The sequence below is a fragment of the Armigeres subalbatus genome, chromosome 3, assembly GCF_024139115.2.
Source record: "Armigeres subalbatus isolate Guangzhou_Male chromosome 3, GZ_Asu_2, whole genome shotgun sequence".
In the NCBI taxonomy this organism is placed as follows: domain Eukaryota; kingdom Metazoa; phylum Arthropoda; class Insecta; order Diptera; family Culicidae; genus Armigeres; species Armigeres subalbatus.
Genome location: NC_085141.1, coordinates 138414809 through 138442605, shown reverse-complemented (window position 1 = coordinate 138442605; position 27797 = coordinate 138414809). Strand labels below are relative to the sequence as shown.

General features: G+C 39.0%; 1 protein-coding gene and 1 long non-coding RNA gene across 8 annotated transcripts in view; both read right to left on the bottom strand.

Moving 5' to 3' along the window:
• The window catches only part of LOC134221206 (uncharacterized), a 275521-nt gene extending 247724 nt beyond the window's left edge, over positions 1 to 27797 (bottom strand). For 5 of the 7 annotated variants that reach the window (XM_062700395.1, XM_062700398.1, XM_062700399.1 and 2 more), the window contains exons 1-2: positions 27454 to 27797; positions 5618 to 6061 (exon numbers count right to left, since the gene is read on the bottom strand). In XM_062700395.1, the coding sequence (XP_062556379.1) occupies positions 5618 to 5677 (60 nt within the window). In that variant the 5' untranslated portion in view covers positions 5678 to 6061; positions 27454 to 27797. The remainder of the gene's footprint in view (positions 1 to 5617; positions 6062 to 27453) is intronic. The other 2 variants (XM_062700396.1, XM_062700397.1) reach the window with 2 other exon arrangements.
• On the bottom strand, positions 2240 to 2850 carry LOC134219644 (uncharacterized). The gene is made up of 3 exons (XR_009981621.1): positions 2634 to 2850; positions 2448 to 2581; positions 2240 to 2390 (listed from the first exon to the last, which is right to left on the bottom strand). It is a non-coding gene; the product is annotated as an uncharacterized LOC134219644 (long non-coding RNA).

The window sequence follows — 27797 nt, the reverse complement described above, 5'->3', positions numbered from 1 at the left end:
TAATAGGCCTTGTATACTAATGCTCTGGTCAGCAAACACCGCCGGAAACACCTCGCGAGAATTGACGCGCCTTGCACAGGACCGTCCACTACGTTAGCGTTAAGAGAGTCCTAGATTGTTCTTCCTCACCCACCAGTAGTCCAAGATGCACGTTAAAGAATCCGGCCACCGAAAACTCCGTCGAAGTAGTTTTAGAAATAGAACCAAGAAATGACCAGGTAGAGATGAATATAGAAGTGTAATTCGTTGGACAGGTCCTCACCTGGTAGGCCTGTCTAACAAGCCTTGAATAATTATTCAATCTCTCCTCGAAACCAACTCCAAAAACTGCTATGGCTGCGCCCAATAGTTCCAGATATGTGATATTCGTGATGGCAGCTAGAGTGAATTCACGATTATAGCTATGGCGATTTTCACCTTTGTAGTCGCCGAGAATGGCGCCAAACCAATTGTCTGTTGATCCAAAGGGCTTATTAGCGTCGGTAATTTCCAAAGAAACGCTATCCTGGTCACGGCACCAATGTTGTGACCCCCGGAAATAGCTTTCTAGCACCAAACTCCGACACACAGCACGCCTTTACCGGTGTGATAATCGTGCAATAATTGCAACGCACAAACGGGTTCTGTTCTTCGATTTAAAGCTTTTGAAACAAACTTCACAGCACTTTAACGGGTTTACAAACAGTTTATTTGCTTTAAACACTTGTTACTACTAAACAGACGATTTATTGGCCAACTAACAATACATTCATTACAGTTAGTAATTCTAATTTAACTTCTAATTAATGTCGGTGACCGGCCGAGCAAGATGGGATTTTTTGAATAATGCGCCGACATACTGGAGATGCTCTTTTATAAACCTAGATGGCGGGAAAAAAGAGGGTTCGTATCTAATCGGAGCTTTCGATGCATATGATAAGCTTCCGAATGGACCTTAACCTATACAAAGTACCTATATGTATTCAACATCACAGTATATAACTTTATGCCTACCCTAATGCTAATACACACAAACAAACATTTATAGCAAACTCTTTACTACAACAATTTGTAAACCCACCATACTATGTAAATGTGGAAGTATTTTTGTATTACACAATGAAAATAATAGCAAAATACAAAAAGTTACAGTTTTGATGTAACTTTTCATGTTTGTTTGCTCAACATTCTGGAGCGACTCTGGCATACTGTCCGCAAAACTTGCACTGGAACACTCAGTTGGGCAACAAAATAACTTTCCTCAGTGGTTAATAAGATAAAAAATTGCTTCCATCTTCAAAAATGTAACGATTTTCGAAAACATGTTTCACTGGCCAAAACGCCCCAGTGTAGGCAGGACGATATGCCCTTACCAACTGGACACAAGCGCAGCGAGCCTGCAGCAGATGCTTTCAAATTGTATGGAAAATATTAAAATGTAATTCACACCTGCTTGAATGGACCTATGTTGGTTTTTTAATGTCAAGCGCATAAGAATTTGTAGCCTTTTTATTATGGGATTGATAAAATACTAATGAAGGGCTATGAAACGTCTTTGGTTGAGGTGGGGCGTATTGCCCAGGCACTTTTTAAAATTCATTTTTTCACGACTTTTCAAAAAAGCTTTATTACGTTTTATCTGTAAGGGTCTGTTCACAAATTACGTAACGCAAAAATCCGAGTTTTTGACCCCCTCCCTCCCCCTCGTAACAAAAAGTAACATTTTTGGTACCCCCTCCCTCCCCATGTAACGCGTAACTGTGAAAATTTTGAAGGCAGATTTTTTTTCCTTCTCTGAAGCATTTGGTTTTTGGTATTTTTTGAACACTCTTAGAATAGGGACGGCATATGATCAAAAATCAAGGATATAAAGAATGCAGCTAGTAGAAACGAAAATAGAACTTACGATCATAACCATTTACATACACGCAGAAAAAACTCTTGTAAATACAATAATATTTCATGTAAATTCAACAAGAATTTTACATTGTTTTGGCGGTAATAAGAAATATTATTATTTCAACAATCCAGTATTCTTTGTTTGAAAAGAAGCTTCGAAAGCTTTTATTTTACGAAGCTTCCAAAGCGTTTCAATTTATTATATGAAAACAATAATACTTTTATTAATTCAAAAAGAGCTTTTCGTTTGATTCAAAGAGAAATTTTTTATTGTTTTAATAAACAATTCAGATTGAAATTAAACCCATTGCATTATTGATTTTACATTAGAATATTTTTATTTATTTTTCTGCTGGAAATAATCTGCCTTAATACAATCTGATCATCAATGTTGTTTTATTAAACCATTTGCCCTGCATGTTGTCGCTTTGGTTTAGTTTTAGCGTTCCTCCTCCCCCGCATGTTGGACTCCGTTCTAAATTCCGGTATGTTGGCACCATCTAACCCAAGATCTGAAATACATTAGTGCTATATTTTATGCTTGTTTAATGGAAAAATGTGATATTTACCTAATTTAGGAATGTATCGTTCACATTCTGATGTTGGACGTTGAACATAGTTCCGTTGTCGTGGAGTCTACGATACTTCCTCCTTAAACAACAGACGAGATGCGGTGCCTTAGTTTCAACCAAAATGATGAATTCTGGAAATAATATGTTTAGTATGGTTTAGGTCATAGATACATAAATACAAACCTCTCTTGGTGGGAACAGTAGTCGATTTTGGTTCAACTTTCAAATAAAAAACTTTTGGAGTTTTTGCTGGATTGTGGCGATATTTCGGTTTGTTTACCCAAAACAAGCCAAACGATTACAAACACCTCATTTGATTAATGCAAAAATGTATGACTTTTCATCTCAAACACTATTTCTATTTACACACGCAACGTAATACACAATGTAAGTCAACAATAAATATTCCTAATTGGTAAATTATAATAATTCGCATGTTTCATCCGAATCCTTTGATAAATTCGAACAGGTGCATTTTCATATAAAAAAATAATTGAATCCTTTTCCAAAGATTGGCTCGGGGTTACGTAGCGACAATGAGCTTTTTGGAAAAGCTTACTTTTGACGTAAACTTGTGATAGATTCAAATTGATTTATTGTTGAAACAATAAGAGAAAATTATTGTTTCTATTATAACTGTTTTGAAAACAGTATTGTTGAAACAACAATTATTATGAGTTGAAATTAATTGAACAAGTCTTATAAATATAATAATATTAGACGTATAAACAATAATACATTGTCATTTAAGAATAACAAGCATAATTTTAGATTCAATACAATCATATTTCTGTCCGTGTAGTTTTGCGGAACAATGGTATCGAGTAATACAATATTCGCTTGGTATTTTTACGTAGGGGGAATGACGGCTTTGGCAGGTTTTATTCTATTATTGGCAGGGGGTTTTTTTATGACTGACTAGGCTCAAATTTGGCCTAAACATTCTTTGCATATCAAAAAATATTGTGGCCAAATTTTATAAAATTTGGTCGACAAAAACCCCCCTGCCAATAATAGAACAAAACCTGCCAAAGCCGTCTTTCCCCCTATATCAGTCCCGCTATGTCAGCATGCTTGATTTCGATAATGACTAATATCTATGCGATAACAATAAACAGCAATTCTTTCAATCAGTGGTTAAAAAAACATTCAAATAAATTTTTAGTCGTGTTATGCGTAACATTTGGTTGTACCCACCCCCTCCCCCACCTTTTAGTGTAACAAAGTATAACGCAAGTTGGACCTCCCCCCTCCCCCTAGAAGCGTTACGTAATTTGTGAACAGACCCTAACATTTTTATATGACTACTCACGGGCAATGCATTTGGGACTTCCTGGACTACCAAATAACACAAAGTTTGCATAAATTGCGTTGAAAAGTAAAAAGTTATCACGGAGTTGCCTTAGGGGGGGCATATTATACCGTCTTACCCTAGTTTTCTAGAAATCAAAGGGGGGCGGAACAAAATGATTTTTTGGGAAACGAGTGAAATGATCCGTCTTAGCATGAATTGAGATTTTAGAATTATTTTACCAACATTGCATGGTCGTTGTAATGATGGTAGTCAGGCGACGGCATCACAGGTTTTTTTGTTGATCCCAAAATAGGTACCATGGATATGTACCACTGGCCATATAACATTTGCGTTGCGGCCAATTTTCATTTAAAAGACAAGATAATTAGATTTCAAATAAGAAAAATATATTTATGTATCTACCAACCAGTTTTAGTACCATAACTGTATCAGTCACAAAGAGAGATCATCTCGGAAACCTGATGGTTGTCATAATTTGGTCACTGTCTTTCAGTGGAGTGAATTTTTAAGTACATAAATCATAACCAGCATCTAAACTTTGACGATTCCTCCCCAGGCCATCTGCCTGCCAAGGATGTGGTGGGTTTTGACAGTGGGCTCTGTCATACTTCTATAAAAAGCTGCATGTATCTTTGCAGGCTCTGCCGCTCAAAGCGCACAAGCCCAGATTTACCAATTACCGATTCAAAGGTCAATCTTGGGAAACATTATAATTCCTATATGGTTCAATTCAACCAGAGAAAAAAAATCAACGGTAAAAGCAAAGTTATACACTAATAGTAATTGAAACTTCATAAGGAAAGAAATATAGAACTTTGTTTTTAAAACAAATTATTCATAACTAACTTACGATTACGAAAAAATATCATGCTGATCCTCCTGCTGAAATGTCCCCTTGTTTTGAAAAAAAGGGGAACTGCTCATGGATTTTATCTCATAGCTTCGATGTAGGGGAGAACGGTCCAAAATGCACCCCTGGGGCAAAATGGCCTCACTCATAAAATCACTCATATAATCTATTGTAGTACATTTATGAACGAATATTACTATCACAATTCATAATTAGTTATCCATCATTGTGCTCGATTGGAAAAATTTAGCAAAATCCCTTCATATTCACTCAAATTTAACGATTTGCCATTCTTCCACCACATCCGTAAGATTGTAGTTCAATCCATCAAGAAATAACAAACAACCATGCGTTCACCATCATTTTACATGCAATTGAGTAATTTTAGACCACCATTCGGGCGTTTTGCCCCAAGCCTATTTTTAAAACATTTTTCAAATGCGTTAGAAAGTCATGAAAACATTGTTTTGAATAGGAGATCAATGTGAAATGTAGCTGGGTTTGAAAATTTTGCAGCTATACGTTGAAATGGTTGAGTATTTTTGTTTATATGGGCGAAAACATCGAAAAAGCTTAAGGGGTGCATTTTGGACCGTTCTCCCCTACATCCCATCAAAAACAAAGCAATGATAAGATATGGGAACGGTTCGGCATTTCATCTAGTAGCTCCCATTTCCATCCCATCAAAAATAAAGCAATAAAAAGGTATTTGATTTGTTATTAATTTTTGGGATTTTTTTCAGCAGTTAGCACGCATGTTAGCAAAAAGAAGCAACAAGATTGGTTCTGTATTTCTCTGTAATGAGATGAATATATGTTCAGTGAGATGGAAAACGGAACAGTTCCCCTATTTGATTTATTTCTTATTTTTGAGATTTTTTCTGCATTGAGCACACATGTTGACAAAAAGAAACGACGAAATTTGTGCCGTATTTCTTTGTTTTGCGATCGGAATAGTTCCCCTATGTACAATCTCTACGTTTATGTGAATGTATGACTTACCTGCAGAATCCTGTAGACAGTGGTTGCTGTGGAACTGCCCTCTCTGTTCTCGGATTTCATGATGATTTTTGGAATAAATTTGTCTCCTTCTCGAGTGTATATATATTCCGTTCAGTTATCGAAGAACTAAGAAAAATATTACCCTTTTCTTCATAACAACATCATCCAATGCAACACGTTGTTGGTTACATTTTTTTCTACTCAAGAAGGTATCTATCGCACCACACAACAACACGACTTGATTCGTTTCTAAACGATTGAACTTCCTCGAGGTCGTTTACACTTATCAAGTTGTCACTACAAATTTGAATTTTTCCGTTGTTTGCTCCACTTATTTTCCATTGACGTTTATCGATTAACATCATGAAACTCACATTTATTTACACTCAGGTATCAGTAGATGGTGGTTAAAAATTGTTTCACGAAAAGTTTTAGTTTTATGCGCTGTTTCCATAGAATACAATGGTAGATATTTGATTCTCACATGCTCAATACGAGTAACATATCGAAGACTGAACGATTTTTATCAATAAACTAGTACTGGAATGCGAATGACTATGCAACTCCTATTGGCACCAACGAAGGTAAATTCTCACAGTTGTTTAATCAATGTTCACCCCGCAACAAGACTGCCACACTTCCGCTTCATCAAGGGTAGTATCGAAGGTAACGCCCCCACTCCTGTTGAGCCGCGTGGTTGCCTTCGATTCAATGAATTCCGTAGATTTACACCAAAACAACAAAACTGCAAACTGGGTCAAATGATTCGGAATGCGGTCCTATGAACTTTTAGTTCCGCGAAAAATATGAACTTCCACCCTCCGCATGTCGAAATCGAAACAATTATTTTGACGGTCTTGTATCATATTGGCAATAAAACAAACAAGCTAAACGTTGATACCATGCAAAGTCTCCATTGTCACGCTATTCCTAATGTTGATGGTGGTGCAAGTGCATTCGAAACGAATGTTAGGGTATCGGTTTCAACAGTAATACATAAAACGCTTCCAAATTTTTTTTTTTTTTGTATCTTTATTAAAGTGATTCTTCAACATATGAAGAGTTCATCACTACGCTTCCAAATGAATTGGATTTGCAAAAAGAATATTACATTCCATATTTTATCATGCAGTCAGAAAATCATCAGAAAATTAACGACAAAATAAAACACAACTCGTGCTTCTTTCCTTTATTTGAAAGTAGAAATACAGAAGGTGTATGAAGCTACAATAACCCTACTTCCTTGAATCATTCATGAACGAGGACAAATTGTTGTTTTCGATTGCTGGTGCATTTTTCTCTTCCATTGATCTCACCCATGTTGTTAATCAAGGAAAAGTTTTGATGAGTGGTTTGTTTCGTGAATGGATATTTTCACGATGTAATCAAACTTGTGATAACTCATTCTTCACAGTTCACATAAAGGAGATTTCTATTAAAGTTCGCACATTAGATGCTGTCTTCTATATAAATTATTATTAACATGCCGATAACGACATTTCGACACGACATAAAGACATTTGCGTTGAAAATCAATTGGACCAATACAACATGTGTCGATTATATAACAGATTCCAATTCATTTTGATTTCTCTGTTCTTTGTTATATTTAGGCTTTCTCAATCAGCTGACATGGTGGAATTTTACAATTGGAAGGAGATTATAGCTTTTATAGTGATTAATTATTTTAGTGAATCATTATAGGCTTGATTATAGCTTTTATAGGCTTAAGTCGAAATTTTACAAATTACAAATTTATTTATATATGTAATTACAATATAGTTTGCAGATTTTCATTTACCCCAAAATAGTCGCCGTGAAATAAATATCGACGGTTGATTCCATTTTCCGACGGTCTTCGAGACGCGCCTTATTATTTTGAAAACCACAAACCATTTTTAGACGGTGAAATCAGCGACAGGATGAAACAAAAGTTTGGCAGGATCGCTAAAATGTGTGGCCCTAAATAGCCGGAACGAAATTCTGTGACAGCGACTCTCCGTTGATGCGTGTGCACGCCACGGAGATCTGACTAGAAGAGGCAGAGGTTAAGGTGTGAATCTATAAACACACGCTGAAGGAATTTTACTCAAACCCCACACTACCGAATGGTCCACCAAACATTGAAAACAGATTATTTTTCAGAACTAGGCTTAAGCTACATTTCAAGAATGATAAGTGAATTCATTTAATATTTTCAATTGCACAGTGCATCACTTATGCATGAGCAAAGTATTCGAGAAGCTGATGCACAACATTATTTATACCATTGTCTCACCAATCATCTCGATTGATCAACACGGACTCATGAGGCAACGCTCAACTACAACTAACCTGGCGGCAGCACTACGAAGAGCACCTGAATGGCGATATGGCAGCCAACGGTGGCGGTATGGTAATGAACCTAGGAGCACGCGCGCAGGACATGCGACTTCCGGCTCCGAATCTCCAGGAAATCCAGGAGGAGATCAGCCGGCTGAAAAACAACAAAGCCCCTGGAGTTGACCAACTACCAGGAGAGCTGTTTAACCCTTAAACCAAATTGTGCCAGACAAGAGGGAAAAATATCACAAAAAAACTGTAGACATATATTTAATCAACTCTATGTGTTGAAGATACTATTTTGGAGCATTCCAGTTCATCCAAAATATCAATGAGTTCAGGTATTGAATTCTACCATAGAAGCGAAAGGTAATGTGCACATAAAAATACTCAGAGTACATCCTACTCAGTTCAAAGATATCAAGTGACTCATGGGAAATTTTTCTGCGTGCTTCACTGTGACATTCTAGAATGCGCGAAATGTTCTGAAGCTCGGCTCGTAAGATCTACGCAACAACGGCCTCGAAAATGTTTTCGGCAGCTATCAAAACCCTTCCCAACAGATCCTTGGATACCTGCCAAGAATCGTTATACCGACCTTTCTGCATTTCAATACACTGAAGGCCATCCAAAACGTTCTTGAGTTCAGGCCGTCAGATCTACAATCAAGTAGAAGCGCAATGCTTGTTTCAAATCAAGCTCAGGTCATTCTGCTCAGTTCAAAGAAATCAAATGACTTATTGGATTTTTTTTACGTGCCCCATAATGACATTCTAGAATACGCGAAATGTTCTGAAATTCGGCTCGTAAGACCTACGCATCAACGGCCTCCAAAATGTTTTCGGCAGCTATCAAAACCCTTCCCAACAGATCCTTAGACACCTGCCAAGAAATGTTATACCGATCTTTCTACATTTAAATACACTGATGGCCTTCCAAAACGTTCTTGAGTACAGGCCGTCAGATCTACAATCAAGTAGAAGCGCAATGCTTGTTTCAAATCAAGCTCTGGTAATCCAGTCCAGTTCAAAGAAATCAAATGACTTGTTAAAAAATTTCCTGCGTGCCCCATAATGACATTCTAAAATGCGCGAAATGTTCTGAAGTTCGGCTCGTAAAACCTACGCAACAACGGCCTCGATAATGTTTTCGGCAGCTATCAAAACCCTTCCTAACAGATCCTTGGACACCTGCCAAGAAACGTTATACCGATCTTTCTGCATTTCAATACACTGAAGGCCATCCAAAACGTTCTTGAGTACAGGTCGTCAGATCTACAATCAAGTAGAAGCGTAGTACCCCATAATTACTTTCTAGAATGCGTGGAATCACTTGTCATAAGACGAGTTTGACGCGAGTCGAGTTAAGTACGAGACACTGAAGACGACCTTACTGTTGAGGTCGAAATACGTACCTGTCAAGGTAAAATCAAGTGTGGAATTAAATGGGATGGTACAAACCAAGGACGGGAATCTTCGTTTTACTATCACTGGCATCGACACTCAGAGGCTGCTTCGTCATTGATTCGTGTTTGTTTTGATCAGACGCTCGGCAATATAGGCACGAATATATTGCTGCCAAACTTTCATACCAAATTTGCCGCCCGATCCTCAAAGCCGATTGATAATCGAGCGTAAAAGATGAATATCTACCGGGGCTGGATTGAATATTTTGAATTGTGGTTAATGTGCACCGATAAATGTTGATTATTTTACTTTATATACATAGGGGCTGTCCACAAACCACGTAGACCGAAATTGCACTTTTCCAAACCCCTCCCGTCCCCCCTAGTAGACTTTCGTAGACTTTTCCGAAACCCCTCCCCCCACTCCTTGAAGTCTACGTAGACTTTTCCAAATTTTGCAAAACCTCACTCATATGTGATTGGATAAATATGGAAATCAACCACGTTTTAAGCAATTCAGCTATTCAATTCTATTTCCATGTAAATATTACAACAAAGTTCGTATTTCAAACATAATAAAATCAAACTGAACAAAATCTAACAAAACGAAAATCAAATTGAAACGAAATTAAATTTAATCCTCTGTCCATAACTTATAAAATCAAATCTCAAAGCCATTAATTTAATTACTGTTGAATTCAATTCCTCCTAGTGGTGTGCGCCACCATCGCCGACACTTTTGCATCGGCGCGCCACTGATAAAATCTGTCACGCATCTGACCTATCATTCTCAACGCCGGTTCAAAATTAGGAAAACCGAAGAATTTTCAGAATTTGGAAAAACTTCGAGTTGAAATTCCGACAATGTCAATTCTACATTCCAATAAGTTTTGCGTGGAAATTTCGTAAAATTCCTCAATTGATAACCTTGAAATACCCCAAAGAACTCTCCGTTAGAGTTTCCATCCCGGGACATCCCGGGACAAAAAATCCCGGGATTTAGGAAAATTCGGGATTTCCCGATTCCCGGGATATTATTTTTGAAATCCTGAAAATCCCGGGATTCCCGGGACAAAAAATACTGTTTCATTTCCGGGTCGCAAACAGTGTAATTTTTCTTCTTCCTACCCATCTCCTTTCTACAGTGAGGTTGTGTACACTAGCTGATATTCGCCTTGCTAATCTCCTTGCGCCGCCCAACATTGAGTCAGTCTTCCTGAGCTTCTTGCCTCCAGAACAATTCTTGATCCAATTCATGTTCTTCCAATCGACGTTCGTACAACAAACTTTCCAGCAAATGCGCAAGTACAAGTGGTCCGACCCCGATGCTCTACCTATTTTTTTTTTGGTGTATTGCTTCAATCAAAATCAACAATCAATTTGTCCAATTCTCGGCTTCTGCCAAAATTTTATACCATCTTTAATCGCGTAATCTATTAACCCCATTATCGTTAAATCATCGAGTTAATTCACGTTAAATTCTCGAACTCCGATAATAATTGAGTTGATTTATCTTTATCGCAGCAAACAATTACGTTGAACACAATTAACTTTATCGGCGATAACGATAAATTAACGATTAACATCAAGATTAGGAAGCGATCTGTTCAAGATTAGGAAGAGCTTGGCAAAAGTATCAATTAGTAGCCTGCCATGGGTTGGAGGATACTCTAGTATTGTGTTTTCTTTGTGAGGGGGCTCCCATATATCCAATAGGTTATGGGCCCAGTACGATTCTACTGGGCATCTTCCATCTTTCGTCACTAGGGCAAAGCTTCCCAAACCTTTGGGTATGCGACCCACCTAGCAAAATTCTATATGTCTCGCGACCTATCTATGAAAAAATGCATTTTACCAAGTAGTATTAAGCATTAATTGAATCAGAATGTCATCTGTTTCGGCTTCTTCCACATAAAAAATATTCACGTTACCTTACATGTACAAATGCTAAAAATAACGAACATGGTATTGTTTGTCAAAATGTTAGCGTTTTTATTTTACTTCAGACAGCTTTTAGGTATAAATGTTTAAAGAAAATAGCGTAGTGATGGATATTTAAAATAAAATGCGGATTGAACTTGAAATAATGTTCCTGAAAAAATTGATCAAAAGGTTCGGAATTCGAGCTGCAATTAATATTTGTTCTGCGCGACCCACCAACAATCCGCTCGCGACCCCCCTGGGGGTCGGGACCCACAGTTTGGGAAACCATGCACTAGGGTATTGAATGCAATCCCAGCAACTGTCTAAACCCAATGCATATGCAAAACAATGCAAACAGTCAAACTGACTTCAATCGCCAGCGATCCCTTCTTCTTGGACTCGGCGATCATATATTCCCAAAGGGTACTCTACCTTCCGAGAAAAACGTGAATATTATTTGCTTCTTGAAGTAGTTTTTTTTTCGAAAGAATCGATTCAAATTAGAATCGAATTGAGTTCCAATTTGAAATCTGTATTATCTGGCCTTTCTAAAATATGAACTTTACCCCTGAACATTGAATAAAATCGTTTTTAAATAAAAAATAAGTTTTCTAAGGAAACATCGAAAAATCCCGGGATCCCGGGATTTCCCGGGATATACGAACAAGTTCATCCCGAATCCCGGGACAACGAAAATGGCCGGGAAATGGAAACTCTACTCTCCGTGATAATTCCTACGCTTTTCTTGAAAATTCCATGCAATATCCCGCTGAATAATCATCTGTTGAAATCCCAAGATTTTTCTTTTAAGGCTGTGAACCATTCTAGCGATTCGTTTAACTTTTAGTTAAAGTTTGACAGATCGATGGTTATTTTCTCTGTGGTTAAAAATAACCCTGCTCCGGAGCTTGGTTAGATTTGACAGTTCGATAGTTAAACTTTCTTCACGAGAAAATTGGCGCCAAATCTATTTTGTGCCAAATAACTATCAATCTGTCAAAACTCAAATGGGTCGGCTTCGGGGTAGAATTTTAACCCCAATGGGAAAATAACCATCGAACTGTCAAATTTTAACTAAAAGTTAAACGAATTGCTCAAATGGTTCACAGCCTAAATTCCAAAAGTTTCCTTGTTAAGAAACCCCGAGTAATTTTCCGTGACAATTAAGAATTATTTCCCGAGCTAACTTTAAGTTTAAACGGACATTCCGAAATATTTCCCGTGGAAATTTAGAATGGTTTCCTACGATAATTTTTAATTTCTCTTGCAAATTTGAAGCAATTTCTTTAGGAAATTTAAATAAATCTTATGGCATTCCAAAAAATTTTCTGAATAATTTTCGGTGGAAATTCTGGAGAATTTTCAGTTGAAATTTTTGTGAACTTCTTGTAAAAAATTCGAATAAATTTTCATGAAAATTCTGTTGTTTTTACAAAAATTGCATTTTTTTTGTGGAAACTCAAATTGTTTTTGGTGGGAAATTAAAATAATTTCTCGTGGAAGTTTTCAAAAATTTATTTAGAAATTTCGATAAATTTCCATCGATAATTCCAAAGAATTTGCATTATAACTGCCGAAGAATTTTCCACGGGCATTTCGAATAATTTTGCTTATAAGTCCAAAGAATTCCTCTCGAAAAATTCCGAAATTAAGAAAAAAAATCGAGGACTTCCTAGAACATGAATGTTCTGGTTGGTTTCTAGCGGAAATTTCGGAGAATTCTCTTCACAAGCTCCAAAGAATATCTTTTGGGCATTCTAAAGACTTTTTCTGGGATATTCCAAAATGCTTCCTGCGCTGCCGTAATCTGAAAAAGTGACGTATACGCCATTTTCCAAAAATGGTGTTAACGAGTACTACTCATCGAGCTCTTTAACAGAAAAATGGAAACAATGCATGTTGTAAAATGGCTGTTACGTCACTTTTCCAGATTACGGCAGTGCGTAAATTAAAAAAAATCCGTGGAAGTACTTCAAGTACGACATAATTTCCATAGTTTGCAAAGAAGTTCCGAAACTTCAGTGGAATTCATAACATTTTTTATGGAGAAACGCAAGAGATTATTTCGGTCAAGTCATGCAAAAAAACGGTCAAGTCATGCAAAATCAAACTAGTGAACTCCGCTCAAGGCTGCTGTATATCGTTTTCGAAAAAAATAAATACAAAGGGTCTACGTAGACTATTGGTATACCCCCCCGTCCCCCTTCGTAGACTATCGTAGACTTTTTCGAAACCCCTCCCTCCCCCTAAAGAGTCTACGTGGTTTATGGACAGCTCCATAGCAGATGCATGTATTTTAGAAACCTAACTTCAAAATGTTACATTTATACACTACAGTATGAAATGATATTCATATTTAGATATTTCAAATTGAATATCAATGTGCCAAGCTGAAAATCTATTGTGACACTGCACATAACAATGCTGACACCGAGAATCGACGCTTACTACTGTTCGTGCACATGCCTCCCTATTCATTCGTACATTCAAATTTGTAAAGGACTGGCGACTTGATTGTGTGTTGGATGTCAACTGTTTGAGTGTAGTTGAAGTGAATTTTTCTGTCCCTGGTACAAACAAACATTCCACTAAAAAGCTCAAACAAATGTTCTTCACATGCGTTGAATGTTCTGAAGTTCGGCTAGTAAGACCTACAGAACAACGGCCTCCAAAACCAATAGCTGCTTTTGATAGCTGCCGAAAACATGTTCGAGGCCGTCACTGCGTAAGTTTTACGAGCTGAACTTCAGAACATTTCGCGCATTCTAGAATGTAATTATGAGACCAATAAGTCATTTGATTTCTTTGAACTAGGCAGGATGACCTGAGCTTGCTTTGAAACAAGCATTGCCCTTCTACTTGATTGTATATCTGACGACCTGAACTCAAGAACGTTTTAGGTGGCCTTCAGTATATTGAAATGCAGAAAGATCGGTGTAACGTTTCTTGGCAGGCATCCAAGGATCTGTTGGGAAGGGTTTTGATAGCTGCCGAAAACATATTGGTGGCCGTTGTGGTGTAGATCTTACGAGCCGAACTTCAGTACATTTCGCGCATTCTAAAATGTCACAATGGGGCATGCAGAATTTTTTTCAATAAGTCATTTGATTTCTTTGAGCTGAACAGGATGGCCTGAAATTGGTTTGAAACAGCCATTGCGCTTCTATTTAATTGTAGATCTGACAACCTGATTTCAAGAACATTTTGAATAGCCTTCAGTGTATTGAAATGCAGAAAGATCGGTATAACGGTATCGAAGGATCTGTTGGGAAGGGTTTTGATAGCTGCTGAAAACATTTTGGAGACCGTTGCTGCGTAGGTCTTACGAGCCAAACTTCAGAACATTTCGCGAATTCTAGAATGTCATTATGGAAGTCGCAGAATATTTTCAAATAAGTAATTTGATTTCTTTGAACTAGGCAGGATCCCCTGAGCTTCATTTGAAGCAACCATTGCGCTTCTACTTGATTGTACATCTTGTAGGAGACACCAAATGTATATATCAAAACGATTCAATTTAGAAATTTATTTAATACGTTACTTATCTAAAACAAAAAAAAAACTACTTCGAAAGACATTCCAATATTGGGTATTCGGCCGTCATATGCATATTTGTCCAATAATTGCAGAAATTCCTATGCACTGGGGACAGTTGTGCGTATAACAGCAGAAATTATTATGAACAAGATTTATCTGCAGTTCGAACAAGCCATTTTATAGAAAGCTCAAATGACAGGAGACCAAATACTAATATTTACATTTTACAAGGAACATTCGCGAAAATGAAATGAAATGATGATGATGATGACGAAATGATGATGATTTACATGCAAATTTACCAAAACAAAGACCGAGCCCTCCACTCAAAATTTAGATCAGCTGTTCGAATCTGTCTCATAAAATGGCTTATAGCACGTGGCATCATAGCAATCACTGCTTAAATACACCACGTGTTGATTTAAATTTAAAATAACATCAAGTGATCTGTTTTCTGAGGTGATTGGTGTGATTCAATCACAGTAGGCTGATTTTGAAAGACCAAGGAAATTGAAAATTGAGTTGGCAGTCTTACGAATACTGTTAACAGCAACGGACGTGCGAGCATGGAACAAGATCCATATTCTGCCGGTGATGATTTGGCCGGTGCTTTCGTACTTTCGGCTGGTCGCCGACGCTCAATGGAGCAAAGTTCCAGCTATTCGGCGGATGAAGCTGGAAATCCTTCTGGCGAATTGTCTGCAACATCGGGTTACGACACATCTGACGACCTGAATTCAAGAACGTTTTGGATGGCCTTCAGTGTATTGAAATGCAGAAAGGTCGGTATAATGTTTCTTGGCAGGTGTCCAAGGATCTGTTGGGAAGGGTTTTGATAGCTGCCGAAAACATTTTTCGGGCCGTTGTTGCGTAGGTCTTACGAGCTGAACTTCAGAACATTTCGCGCATTCTAGAATGTCATTATGAGACCCGCAGATTTTTATTCAATAAATCATTTGATTCGTTTGAACTATGCAAGATGACCTGAGCTTGATTTGAAACAAGCATTGCGCTTCTACTTGATTGTAGATCTGTCGACCTGAACTCAAGAACGTTTTGGGTGGTCTTCAGTGTATTGAAATGCAGAAAGTTCGGTATAACGTTTCTTGACAGGTAGCCAAGGATCTGCCGAAAACATTTTTCGGGCCGTTGTTGCGTAGATCTTACGAGCCGAACTTCAGAACATTTCTCGAATTCTAGAATGTCATTATGGAACCCGCAGAATATTTTTAAATAAGTCAATTGACTTTTTTGAACTAGGCAGGATCCCCTGAGCTTGATTATAAACAAGCATTGCACTTCTACTTGATTGTATATCTGACGTCCTGAACTCAAGAACGTTTTGGATGGCCTTCAGTGTATTGAAATACAGAAAGATCGGTATAACATTTCTTGGCAGGTATCCACGGATCTGTTAGGAAGGGTTTTGATAGCTGCCGAATACATTTTCGAGGCCGTTGTTGCGTAGGTTCTACGAGCTGAACTTCAGAACATTTCGCGCATTCTAGAATGTCTCAATGGGGCACGCAAATTTTCCATGAGTCACTTGATATCCTTGAACTGAGTAGGATGTACTCTGAGTATTTTTATGTGCACATTACCTTTCGCTTCTATGGTAGAATTCAATACCTGAACTCATTGATATTTTGGATGAACTGGAATGCTCCAAAATAGTATCTTCAACACATTATATTGATTAAATATATGTCTACAGTTTTTTGTGATACTTTTCCCTCTTGTCTGGCACAATTTGGTTTATTTCGTGATCAGATTTTAAGAAATATGACCATAACTCTTAGATCAGGTATATGGCTTTCAATATCGGTAATTACAGTAATCAGATTACTTGCAAACGTTCAAAATCACTTCTACTTGATATATTTCATGTATCTACTTTATTTTATGACGCCAGAACTTTATTGCACTTGATTACTGAAGAAATTTGGCCATCATAGCGAAAAATAAGGAAAAAACACAGACATTTTCGAAAATCATGAACGCGAGGCTATGTCAAAAGAAAGCCCTACTAATCCCCTTTGAGAAAAGTCCGGGGTCATGAAATTTGGTCAACGCTTTACTGAGAACGAGCACTTTGAACGAGTTAACTGTCGTCCCGGCCTTTTGAGGGTTAAACATGGTGGTGAGGCACTGGCTAGAGCGCTGCACTGGGGGATTACCAAGGTTTGGGAGGATGAGGTTCTGCCGCAGGAGTGGATGGAAGGTGTCGTGTGTCCCATCTACAAAAAGGGCGATAAGCTGGATTGTAGCAACTACCGCGCAATCACATTGCTGAACGCCGCCTACAAGGTACTCTCCCAAATTTTATGCCGCCGACTAACACCAATTGCAAGAGAGTTCGTGGGGCAGTACCAGGCGGGATTTATGGGTGAACGCTCTACCACAGGCCAGGTGTTCGCCATACGTCAGGTATTGCAGAAATGCCGCGAATACAACGTGCCCACACATCATCTATTTATTATTTCAAAGCCGCATATGATACAATCGATCGGGACCAGCTATGGCAGCTAATGCACGAAAACGGATTCCCGGATAAACTGATACGGTTGATCAAGGCGACGATGGATCGGGTAATGTGCGTAGTTCGAGTTTCAGAGGCATTCTCGAGTCCCTTCGAAAGGCGTACAGGGCTACGGCAAGGTGATGGTCTTTCGTGTCTGCTATTCAACATCGCTTTGGAGGGAGTAATACGAAGGGCAGGGATTAACACGAGTGGTTGGATTTTCACGAAGTCCGTCCAGTTATTTGGTTTCACCGACGACATTGATATCATGGCACGTAACTTTGAGAGGATGGAGGAAGCCTACATCAGACTGAAAAGCGAAGCTAAACGGATTGGACTAGTCATAAACACGTTGAAGACGAAGTACACGATAGGAAGAGGCTCAAGAGAGGTCAATGTAAGCCACCCACCACGAGTTTCTATCGGTGGTGACGAAATCGAGGTGGTTGAAGAATTCGTGTACTTGGGCTCACTGGTGACCGCCGTTAACGATACCAGCAAAGACGCATAGTGGCTGGAAATCGTACGTACTTTGGACTCCGCAAGACGCTCCGATCGAATAGAGTTCGCCGCCGTACCAAACTGCCTATCTACAAAACGCTTACTAGACCGGTAGTTTTCTACGGACACGAGACCTGGACGATGCTCGTGGAGGAACAACGCGCACTGGGAGTTTTCGAAAGGAAAGTGTTGCGTACCATCTATGGTGGGGTGCAGATGGCGGATGGTACGTGGAGGAGGCGAATGAACCACGAGTTGCATCAGCTGTTGGGAGAACCATCCATCGTTCACACCGCGAAAATCGGAAGACTGTGGTGGGCCGGGCACGTAGCCAGAATGTCGGACAGCAATCCGGTGAAAATGGTTCTCGACAACGATCCGACGGGAACAAGAAGGCGATTAGGTGGAGGACGATTTGCGGACCCTCCGCAGACTGCGTGGTTGGTGAAGTGCAGCCATGGACCGAGCTGAATGGAGAAAACTTTTATGTGCAGCACAGGCCACTTCGGCCTTAGCCTGGTAATAAATAAATAAATTTTCCATACTAATGAAATTAATGCTTTAATGACCATTTGGCAATTTAAATGGGTTCATGGTGTCTCTTTGGGGGAATTTTTTTTTATTCAGTATCTCTGAAACGCCCACCGCGCGAAAGTTTATAGTATCTTCTTTCATGTCGTAAGTAAAATAAAATCACAGACAAACAGATCATTTTCCTGAAAAATTCATCGCTCAGTCGGTGGGAATTTCTTCAGTGTTACGTCTGTTTGTCTGTGCTAAAATGTTGAACAAAAATCTTGAACAATTTTAATTTTTCTGTATTTTTAGTGCCAACTCGCTAGTTGAGTGTAAAGAAAATATAAACATACAAAACTACCCGGTAGTAAATTAAACTAAATTACAGGAAGCAGTTCAAGAGAACTATCACGTGTTGAGCAAAAATCCCTTCAATCAGATTGTTACCGTCCACGATACCAATGGACCATTTATTCAGCCACTCGCTTTTATGAACAATACGTTAAATTAACCGAGTGCGAGTGATTAATTCGACGGGAAGATCGACGAAGTTCCCGGAAAGGTTGGCCAAGTGTATCTTGCGCCTGGAAGTCGGTGAAATTCGGTGTTTTTGGACGGCCATCTCTGGCGAACTGGAAAACCACGTGCCGGTACAGTTTTAAAATCGAACCCAACACAGTTTCTGGCCTGCCGAATCCGGTTCGGTTTCAGGCCCGCCGAATCCATCTTCAGGAGGTCCGGAGATACCAATCCCACCGACGGAACGTAAGAAGATTTAACCAGTTCCTTTCGCCGGTTACGTACCCTTGGCTCAACTGAAGAGCACTCGCAGCGGCCAAAGCGACGTCAGTGTTTTCAAAACTTGCGCAACACGTCCACTTCGAATAGTTATTTTTATTCAAATTGCGAAATGAATTAACCAACAGGATGATAGATTTGGCAAACAATATCTGCCGTATAGCAATTTTCATTAGTTGCAATGGAGATTTACTCGATTTTTCTAGACTAAAAAACCGTTAGACGGTCTCTCTGAGTTCTGAGTTCTGACCACCTTCTTTTTTTCATTGGAGGGAGATCTTTTTCCACTCTGATACTCTTCCCTTTCTTTTTACAACGGAAGCTTAGAAGAAGAAAGGTCGTTCGATTTATATCGTCATCAAAATTGCCCCTACACAGAAAAAAATAAATTTCAAGTACTCAACAACGAAAACAATTTTTCATCGAATTTGAAAACCGGACAATACGCAAACATTTCCTAAGCCCTAAAATAGGCTTCTATGCAAAATTTGAGCACCATCGGACATGATTTAGGGGTGCTCAAAATCTTGCTATCAAAATTTTGTTTTTTTTTTGTAATTTTGAAAACTTTTGAGATCAGATTTACGGAGAAAATTAACAGATTTCTAGGCAATGTTTATTACATGTTTTTGGCTACGAAAACGTTTGCGTATCGTCCGGTGTTAAAATTCGAAGAAAATAATTTTCATTATTTGAAAAAAAATTTAAGTCCCTAAAATGTTCTAAGAGAAAATATCGATTATCTTCAAAAAATTTTTTTGAATGACATCAGATCTCGACGTTTCATGAATTTTTAAGTCATTTGGCATTAAAAACCAAAAATTGGATTTTCGACTTTTCCTTGGGAAAATTTTCATGGGTAAAATTTTTAAAACTTTGATGAATTTTAGGCACCCCTAAATCATGTCCGATTGAGCTCAAATTTAGTATGAGGTCATATTTTGGGATAATGAAACTTGTGAGCAATGTCGTTTTTTGAAATTCGAAAATGTCATTTTCATTGGCACCCTAAATGTAATGGCATCAACATTTTTCAAAGGCAAGCTCATATATCGCTTTGTCGAGCTATGCAATGTGGTAGTGGTACGATAACATGGAATCTGATTGCTTTCTGCAACAACACAATTTATTTGCAAAAATGATCACGTAACTAGTTGCACATTAAAGTGATTCAAATTTAGATTTTTTGCTTCCCGTTGCTTAAAAGTTCGCATCTGCCATTCTAATACTCCTCCGAAATTTTTAACAAATTCGATTGTGCACACGTCATTTGAAAATTGTATGGAAATATCTGTAGAAATCGACCCTTATACGAAAGACCGTTCCGTGCGGTGGCCCACGAACTATTTAAATATAATCAACACGTTGACTACATAGGGGCCCTCCTTAGCCGCGTGGTAAGACGCGCGGCTACAAAGCAAGACCATGCTGAGGGTGGCTGGGTTCGATTCCCGGTGCCGGTCTAGGCAATTTTCGGATTGGAAATTGTCTCGACTTCCCTGGGCATAAAAGTATCATCGTGTTAGCCTCATGATATAGGGGAGACTGGGTAGACTTGATCCCCTTTTCTGATTTCCGATGTATAACATCCAAAAATAAATAAACATACGCGATTTCCACACAGACTCTCTAAGAAATATAGTATTTAACTTTACTGATGTGGGACGAACGTGTGGTGATCGAAAGGTGGAAGCAGCACTACGAGGAACATCTGAATGGCGCTGAGAGTACAGGCAGTGAAAGTCAAGGCAGCGGAGGAGATGACTACGTCAGTTCAGCGGACGATGGAAGCCAACCAGTCCCCACCTTGAGGGAAGTTAAGGATGCCATTCAACAGCTAAAGACCAACAAAGCCGCTGGTAAGGATGGTATCGAAGCTGAGCTCATCAAGATGGCCCCGGAAAAGCTGGCCACTTGCCTGCACAAACTGATAGTCAGAATCTGGGAAACCGAACAGCTACCGGAGGAGTGGAAGGAAGGGGTTATTTGCCCCATTTACAAGAAAGGCGACAAACTGGAGTGTGAGAACTTTCGAGCGATCACCATCCTTAATGCCGCCTACAAAGTGATATCCCAGATCATCTTCCGTCGTCTGTCACCATTAGTGAACGAGTTTGTGGGAAGTTATCAAGCGGGCTTAATTGACGGCCGCTCGACAACGGACCAGATCTTTACTGTACGGCAAATCCTTCAAAAATGCCGTGAATACCAGGTCCCAACGCACCATCTGTTCGTTGATTTCAAGGCGGCATACGACAGTATAGACCGCGTAGAGCTATGGAAAATTATGGACGAGAACAGCTTCCCTGGGAAGCTTACCAGACTGATCAAAGCAACGGTGGATGGTGTGCAAAACTGTGTGAAGATTTCGGGCGAACACTCCAGTTCGTTCGAATCGCGCCGGGGACTAAGACAAGGTGATGGACTTTCGTGCCTGTTGTTCAACATTGCGCTAGAAGGTGTTATGCGGAGAGCCGGGTGTAACAGCCGGGGTACGATTTTCAACAGATCCAGTCAATTTATTTGCTTCGCGGATGACATGGACATTGTCGGCCGAACATTTGCAAAGGTGGCAGAACTGTACACCCGCCTGAAACGTGAAGCAACAAAAGTTGGACTGGTGGTGAATGCGTCAAAGACAAAGTACATGCTTGTGGGCGGAACCGAGCGCGACAGGGCCCGCCTGGGAAGCAGTGTTACGATAGACGGGGATACCTTCGAGGTGGTCGAGGAATTCGTCTACCTCGGATCCTTGCTAACGGCTGACAACAACGTTAGTCGTGAAATACGAAGGCGCATCATCTGTGGAAGTCGGGCCTACTACGGGCTCCAGAAGAAACTGCGGTCGAAAAAGATTCGCCACCGCACCAAATGTGTCAGTTAATAAGACCGGTTGTCCTCTACGGACATGAAACATGGACAATGCTCGAGGAGGACTTGCAAGCACTCGGAGTATTCGAGAGACGGGTGCTTAGGACCATCTTTGGCGGTGTGCAAGAAGACGGTGTGTGGCGGCGAAGAATGAACCATGAGCTCGCCCAACTATACGGCGAACCCAGTATCCAGAAGGTAGCTAAAGCCGGAAGGGTACGATGGGCAGGACATGTTGCAAGAATGCCGGACAGCAACCCTGCAAAGATGGTGTTCGCTTCCGATCCGGCAGGTACGAGACGGCGTGGAGCGCAGCGAGCGAGATGGGCAGACCAGGTGCAGAACGACTTGGCGAGCGTGGGGCGTATCCGAGGATGGAGAGATGCGGCCTCGAACCGTGCATTGTGGCGTCAAATTGTTGATTCAGTGTTATCTGTTTAGATGTTAACTAAATAAATGAAATGAATGATGTGTGACAGTCCTTAACTTATTGTTGTTATTGATACACAATTGGTTTTTTGGAGTGCTGTCAAAAATCGACTTTGAAAATATTCGGGGGGAATTGATCCTCTCTTTAAGAACTTGCTTTGATAAAATTTGAAAGGTACCCTCAGATTTTTAAAATATTTTCTCTGCAAAATACGCGGAATTATCGAATTGCTGTGCGTATACATGAGCGATTTTTATTATTGAATTCGACAGCGCATGCAATTTTAAAATTTGGGGAGACTTGATCCCCTTTCTATGAGATCTTCGCAATAAATATTTTTTCCTGCCAACCGTTCATCAAATCCGTCAAATCTACAAAAAATTAGAAGCCTAAGAACAGATTTATATTTTTTTTAATTTTTTCGCCAAATTTTTGTATGAGTGACTAACGGGGGATCAAGTGTCCCCATATTGAGGCAATAATTTCAAATCCAAATATCCCAAAACTTTGATGGAATGTTGACATTTTCATCAGTACAGATCATTCAGCATATTTATGGCTTTGTGCTGTGAAAAAACGAAAGCATTTGGTCATTGTTATGGAAAGTTGTTCAAATTTTGCGTGGCCAATAAAAAAAATCTTTAGGAAGGTCAAAACATACAAACCGCCCTGCAGAATAAATAAGGTTGTCAATCCAAAAAATAACTCACCACATAAAGGTCATTTGTCTAGAGGATCTATACTAAAACATACGCTAGAACAAAACTACTTTAGTTCTCGATAAAACAGGGGGTGATCAAGTCTCCCCGGGGATCAAGTCTACTCACCTTCCCCTACGAATGCAAAAATGTTAACCTGGCTTAGAAACCTCGCAGTTAATAACTGTGGAAGTGCTTAATGAACACTAAGCTGCGAGGCGGCTCTGTCCCAGTGTGGGGACGTAATGCCAATAATAAGAAGAAGACGTTGACTACATAGAATACTTTCTAAGCTGAAAGGTAGTTGTTGTTGCGAAGCGAGTTATTGTTCGGAAGAACAATAACTCGACTTAAGTCGAGTCAAGTACGAGACACTGAAGACGGCCTTACTGTTGAAGTCGAAAAACGTATCTGTCAAGATACAATCAAGTGGTGGAATACAATGGGATTGTACAAACTCGTCTTATGACAAGTGAAGACATTCCACTAAAAAGCTCAAAATAATAATCAAAATAATAATATAAAAGACGTCCTGTTTCCTTGTAAAATTTCCTATGTTTTCAATGTTCTCATATAATTTTAGAGCGTAATGGGAAGCGTTAGAAAATGGTGTTATACAAACTTCAAATCGCGCGAGCTTACTCAAACTTAGAATTAGCTACAAACTTTAACCCTTTATAAGGCAGACGAATCTAAGCAATAAATTAACAAAAACAACAATAGGACACAAAGTTGACATGGTATTAAACTCAAATGTATGTTTGTTATACATTAAATAGTTTAGAAACATTGAAAAATTGGTGGCAATATAGTTGCCACTGCCCGGCAAGCGGGAAAACAGCAACAACAAAAATAAATAAAAGATTTTTTTAAACTAGGTTTTACGTAAAATCAGTCAAATCAAGGCACGTTTTATTTTTTGGTGACGAGTTCTAGTCGGAAAACGCCATATAAATGAAAAAAAAATAAAAATTGCGCTTTTGTTCCCAAGGGGGGACCCTTGGGAAAAAAAACACAATTTCGTCAAAAATCCAAAAACCAAATATACAGAAAGGCAAAGCTTTTTTCACGCTAATCACGTAATAATCTAACACAGGAGATTCAAAATAATTAATACCAACGGAAAAAATATATCTTTGTCGTTTTTTTAACGAATTATAACTCAAAATCCTTCTTCCACTCGAAACTTACGATATGTTTGTAAAAAAACTGTTCTCAAATTGACATTTCAATTTTTTCATGGCTCAAATTCATCTAGGGTATTACTTTACGGCAGAACTTTACGTTTTTATTGTATCGCTACGCTCTTCGATTGCTGCTCTACTCGATTGTTTATTTATGTGCATTGTTCTTTTAAAAACCAAGTTTTATCGTTGTTCCTGATGTGCGTAGATAATTAAACGCTGAATTATTTTTGGTGATCGGCAAATTCAAGAACAGAAATCTAATTGAAACAAAGGATTGGTGTTTCTCTATCATCGCCTATTACCTATCGTATCGTATTGCCGCTGTGCTGTTTCTGTGTGCCAAAATGGAACAAAAATGCCAAAAGTGTAAAAACGATTGCAGCACTGGAAGAACCGTTGTTTGTGAGGGCTTCTGTGAAGATATGCGCCTGTTCCATGTCAGCTGTGTTGGGCTCGCCGATGAGGACGCCGACGTGTGCTTACATCGGAACATTATATGGATGTGTGACGACTGTCGCGAATTAATGGAAAACATGCGATTTCGTCCGGCCGTTAATGCTATGAGATCGCAAAAAACGCCTGTTCAAACAGATGCTGAGTCGACTAGAATTGAGGTTTCCAAATTGAGTGAAACAGTCAATCAATTGATTGGAACGATTCATTCATGGGTTGGTGCTTTTTCTACGCCTGCAGCATCTACATCATCACCTGCCAATCTCGAGCCGATGTCGTCAACTAAAGTTTTTCCTGAAACTCCAAGACATATTTACGAACCTGTTGAAACTTTCAAGCTTTATGTTTCGAACATCGCAAACGACGTCACCGTAGAAGAAGTGAAGCATATGATCAGTGAAGCTATTGGTGTTGACGAATTCTATGCAGTTAACTGTTTAAAGCCATCCTGGAGGGATTTGTCAACGATGGAATACATTTCATTTAAAGTGGAAATCGATAGAAAGCACCGTAATAATGCTTTAAAATCATCAAAGTGGCCATCAGGAGTACGATACCGCGAATTCAAGGATTATCATTCATGTGAAACAACTTGGCGACCTGCTCGTTGATATTATCCGTTCTGTAAACTGTAAACCATAGTAGTGATCGAACCCGGGCAGAAGCCATGAACAGCATAACAAAACATGATATGGACTTGATTGATATAAGAGATAAAAGAACAGGCAACAATATCATAAATTTGCACCGAAATATCAATTAAATATCAAAATATGCTATGGATAAGAGCAAACCAATAGCACGTGATATTGATCACTTCTTACAAATAACATAACATGATTTCCTCATGATATTTTAGTGCAAAATATTGATATTGTCGCCTGATCTTTTATCTCTTATATCAATCATGTCCATATCTCATTTTGCTATCTTATCAAGATATGATATTAATGAGCTATTTTCCTCTGCTCGGGAAGTTAATTGTTTAATGTTCAATCTAAATGTTATTGTAGTCTGGTTATTTTTGTTGATAATATTATTTTCGTTGATGCTGATTTGTTTATCATAACATAATGTGTAACTTGATAATTCTATATCGTGTCTAGTGCAGTTTTTACTTATTTGTTTATGCAGTAGCGATATGTTCAGAAACGTTGTTTAATTATTAGATTTAATAAGTTTTCAATAAGACAATACCATGTCAGTTGAAATAAATAAATAAATACAAATACAAAATACAAATACTAGGAAGCAAATAAAGCCCCTACATGGGAAATAATAAGTAGAGCTCTTGTTAATAAATAGAAAAACATATAATTTGTTGGTGGCAATATAGTTGCCACTGCCTTATAAAGGGTTAAAGGATTATGAAAATAGGAAATGCATCGAAAAGCAAAAAGGGTCACTCTATTGCACATGCTACTATTTCCATACTATTTTAAGTCACCCAAGTAAACATGCTTCAACTTTCTCAATAACTTTAGTTTTGACAACATTCAATCAGATGTTTAAAGTTTGTGCACCTAAAGTGCAATCATGTGCGACATCATATACCTATTTCATTGGCTAATATACGATTGAACTTGTGCATAAAGAAACAAAATTCTGTCATGCATGTATTCTGGTTGTGTTTTGGTGAGCTGATATCTTCAGTTCGTATTATTCTCTACCACTGGATCTACTATGTCAAATATGCCATACAGACCATGTAAAAATTCTATACAAATAACAATATTTTATTTGCATTGTGATTTATCACCCATGAACTTGACTCGGTTGCTCACGTCACTATAAAAGCTACTTCCTGCATTCGAACAGGTAACACCATGCTTCAGTATAATAATTCTGTGAAAGATCACGCGGCCCCATCACCATTCATGCGGAGCACCGGAAACCAGTAATAGAAGCTAGCTCAGACTCAATCGCAAACGAAAACATCGGACCGTTCCCAGCTGGGGGGGAAATCACACCGCCGCTCGATGAAAGAAGATGCATCCATCAGCCGTTGTACAGTTCTATCACTCAATTTTTCAACCGGCCTATGTCAGCTTTTGAACCGCCTGCATGCATATTTTTTCCGCTCTGACACTTTGTTTTGCTTCGTTTTTCTAACACACCAATGGCTAGTCTGGCATCGCATCGATGCGTACGAGATGATCATACCAATAAAATGGACAAAATTCGAAATTTAAAACTGCTATTCAATGAAGACCAATATTTTTTTTTAGTTTTAAGAAAAAACTGCAAGTACCTAGTTATTTCTCAATACGTTAAATATTCATCACAAATTTCAGTGCAATAATAGTTAAAGTGATCGAAGTGACTATTAAGAAAAAAGCTGTCCAAGATAAAGGATGTTGTCAAAAAATACGATCATTACTTGGCTTATTTTGGCCATCTGATAGTATAAAAACTGTCCATAGTGTCTAGGTTGCCCCTGACTGAGGCGAACTGTTAGCGTGGAATTTCCTGCTGCACTTCATCTATGCCTTTTAGCTTTGATCGACGGTTGATGACTATTTATAGTGACGTTCAACAAGACCACCACCCTTATGGGCGTGATGCTGCTGCGGTATGATCCACAGATTGAAATATGATTCTTCACGGTTTGTTTCCAAAATCACGACATTAACTTGCTCATAGCCATTGGAGATGCTCTAGTAGCTTTGTTTACCCGCTTCTAACCCAAGTGTATTACATTTCTTCTGCACTGTATTTACACTGTATGTAAAGTAACACGCATCCGTTACGGGTGAAAATTTCCATCGATCACACAAAATTCCTTAGATCCCGCCACCCACACAGTGTGGCAATCGCTTCCCGCAGGCAGTAAGCTTCTTCGGCGGATTATCCACCGGTGGAATGGTGGAACCGCGCCTGCCGCCGTAGCCAACGTTCCGTAGCTAGGTGTGTCATTGCACTTTGCAAACAAAAATTCCCCCCATCCGCGGTTGGAAACCGAAACAGGCGAGTCGCCGCCGGGTACGAGCAGTCACTTCCGAAACACGTTTGAACGGG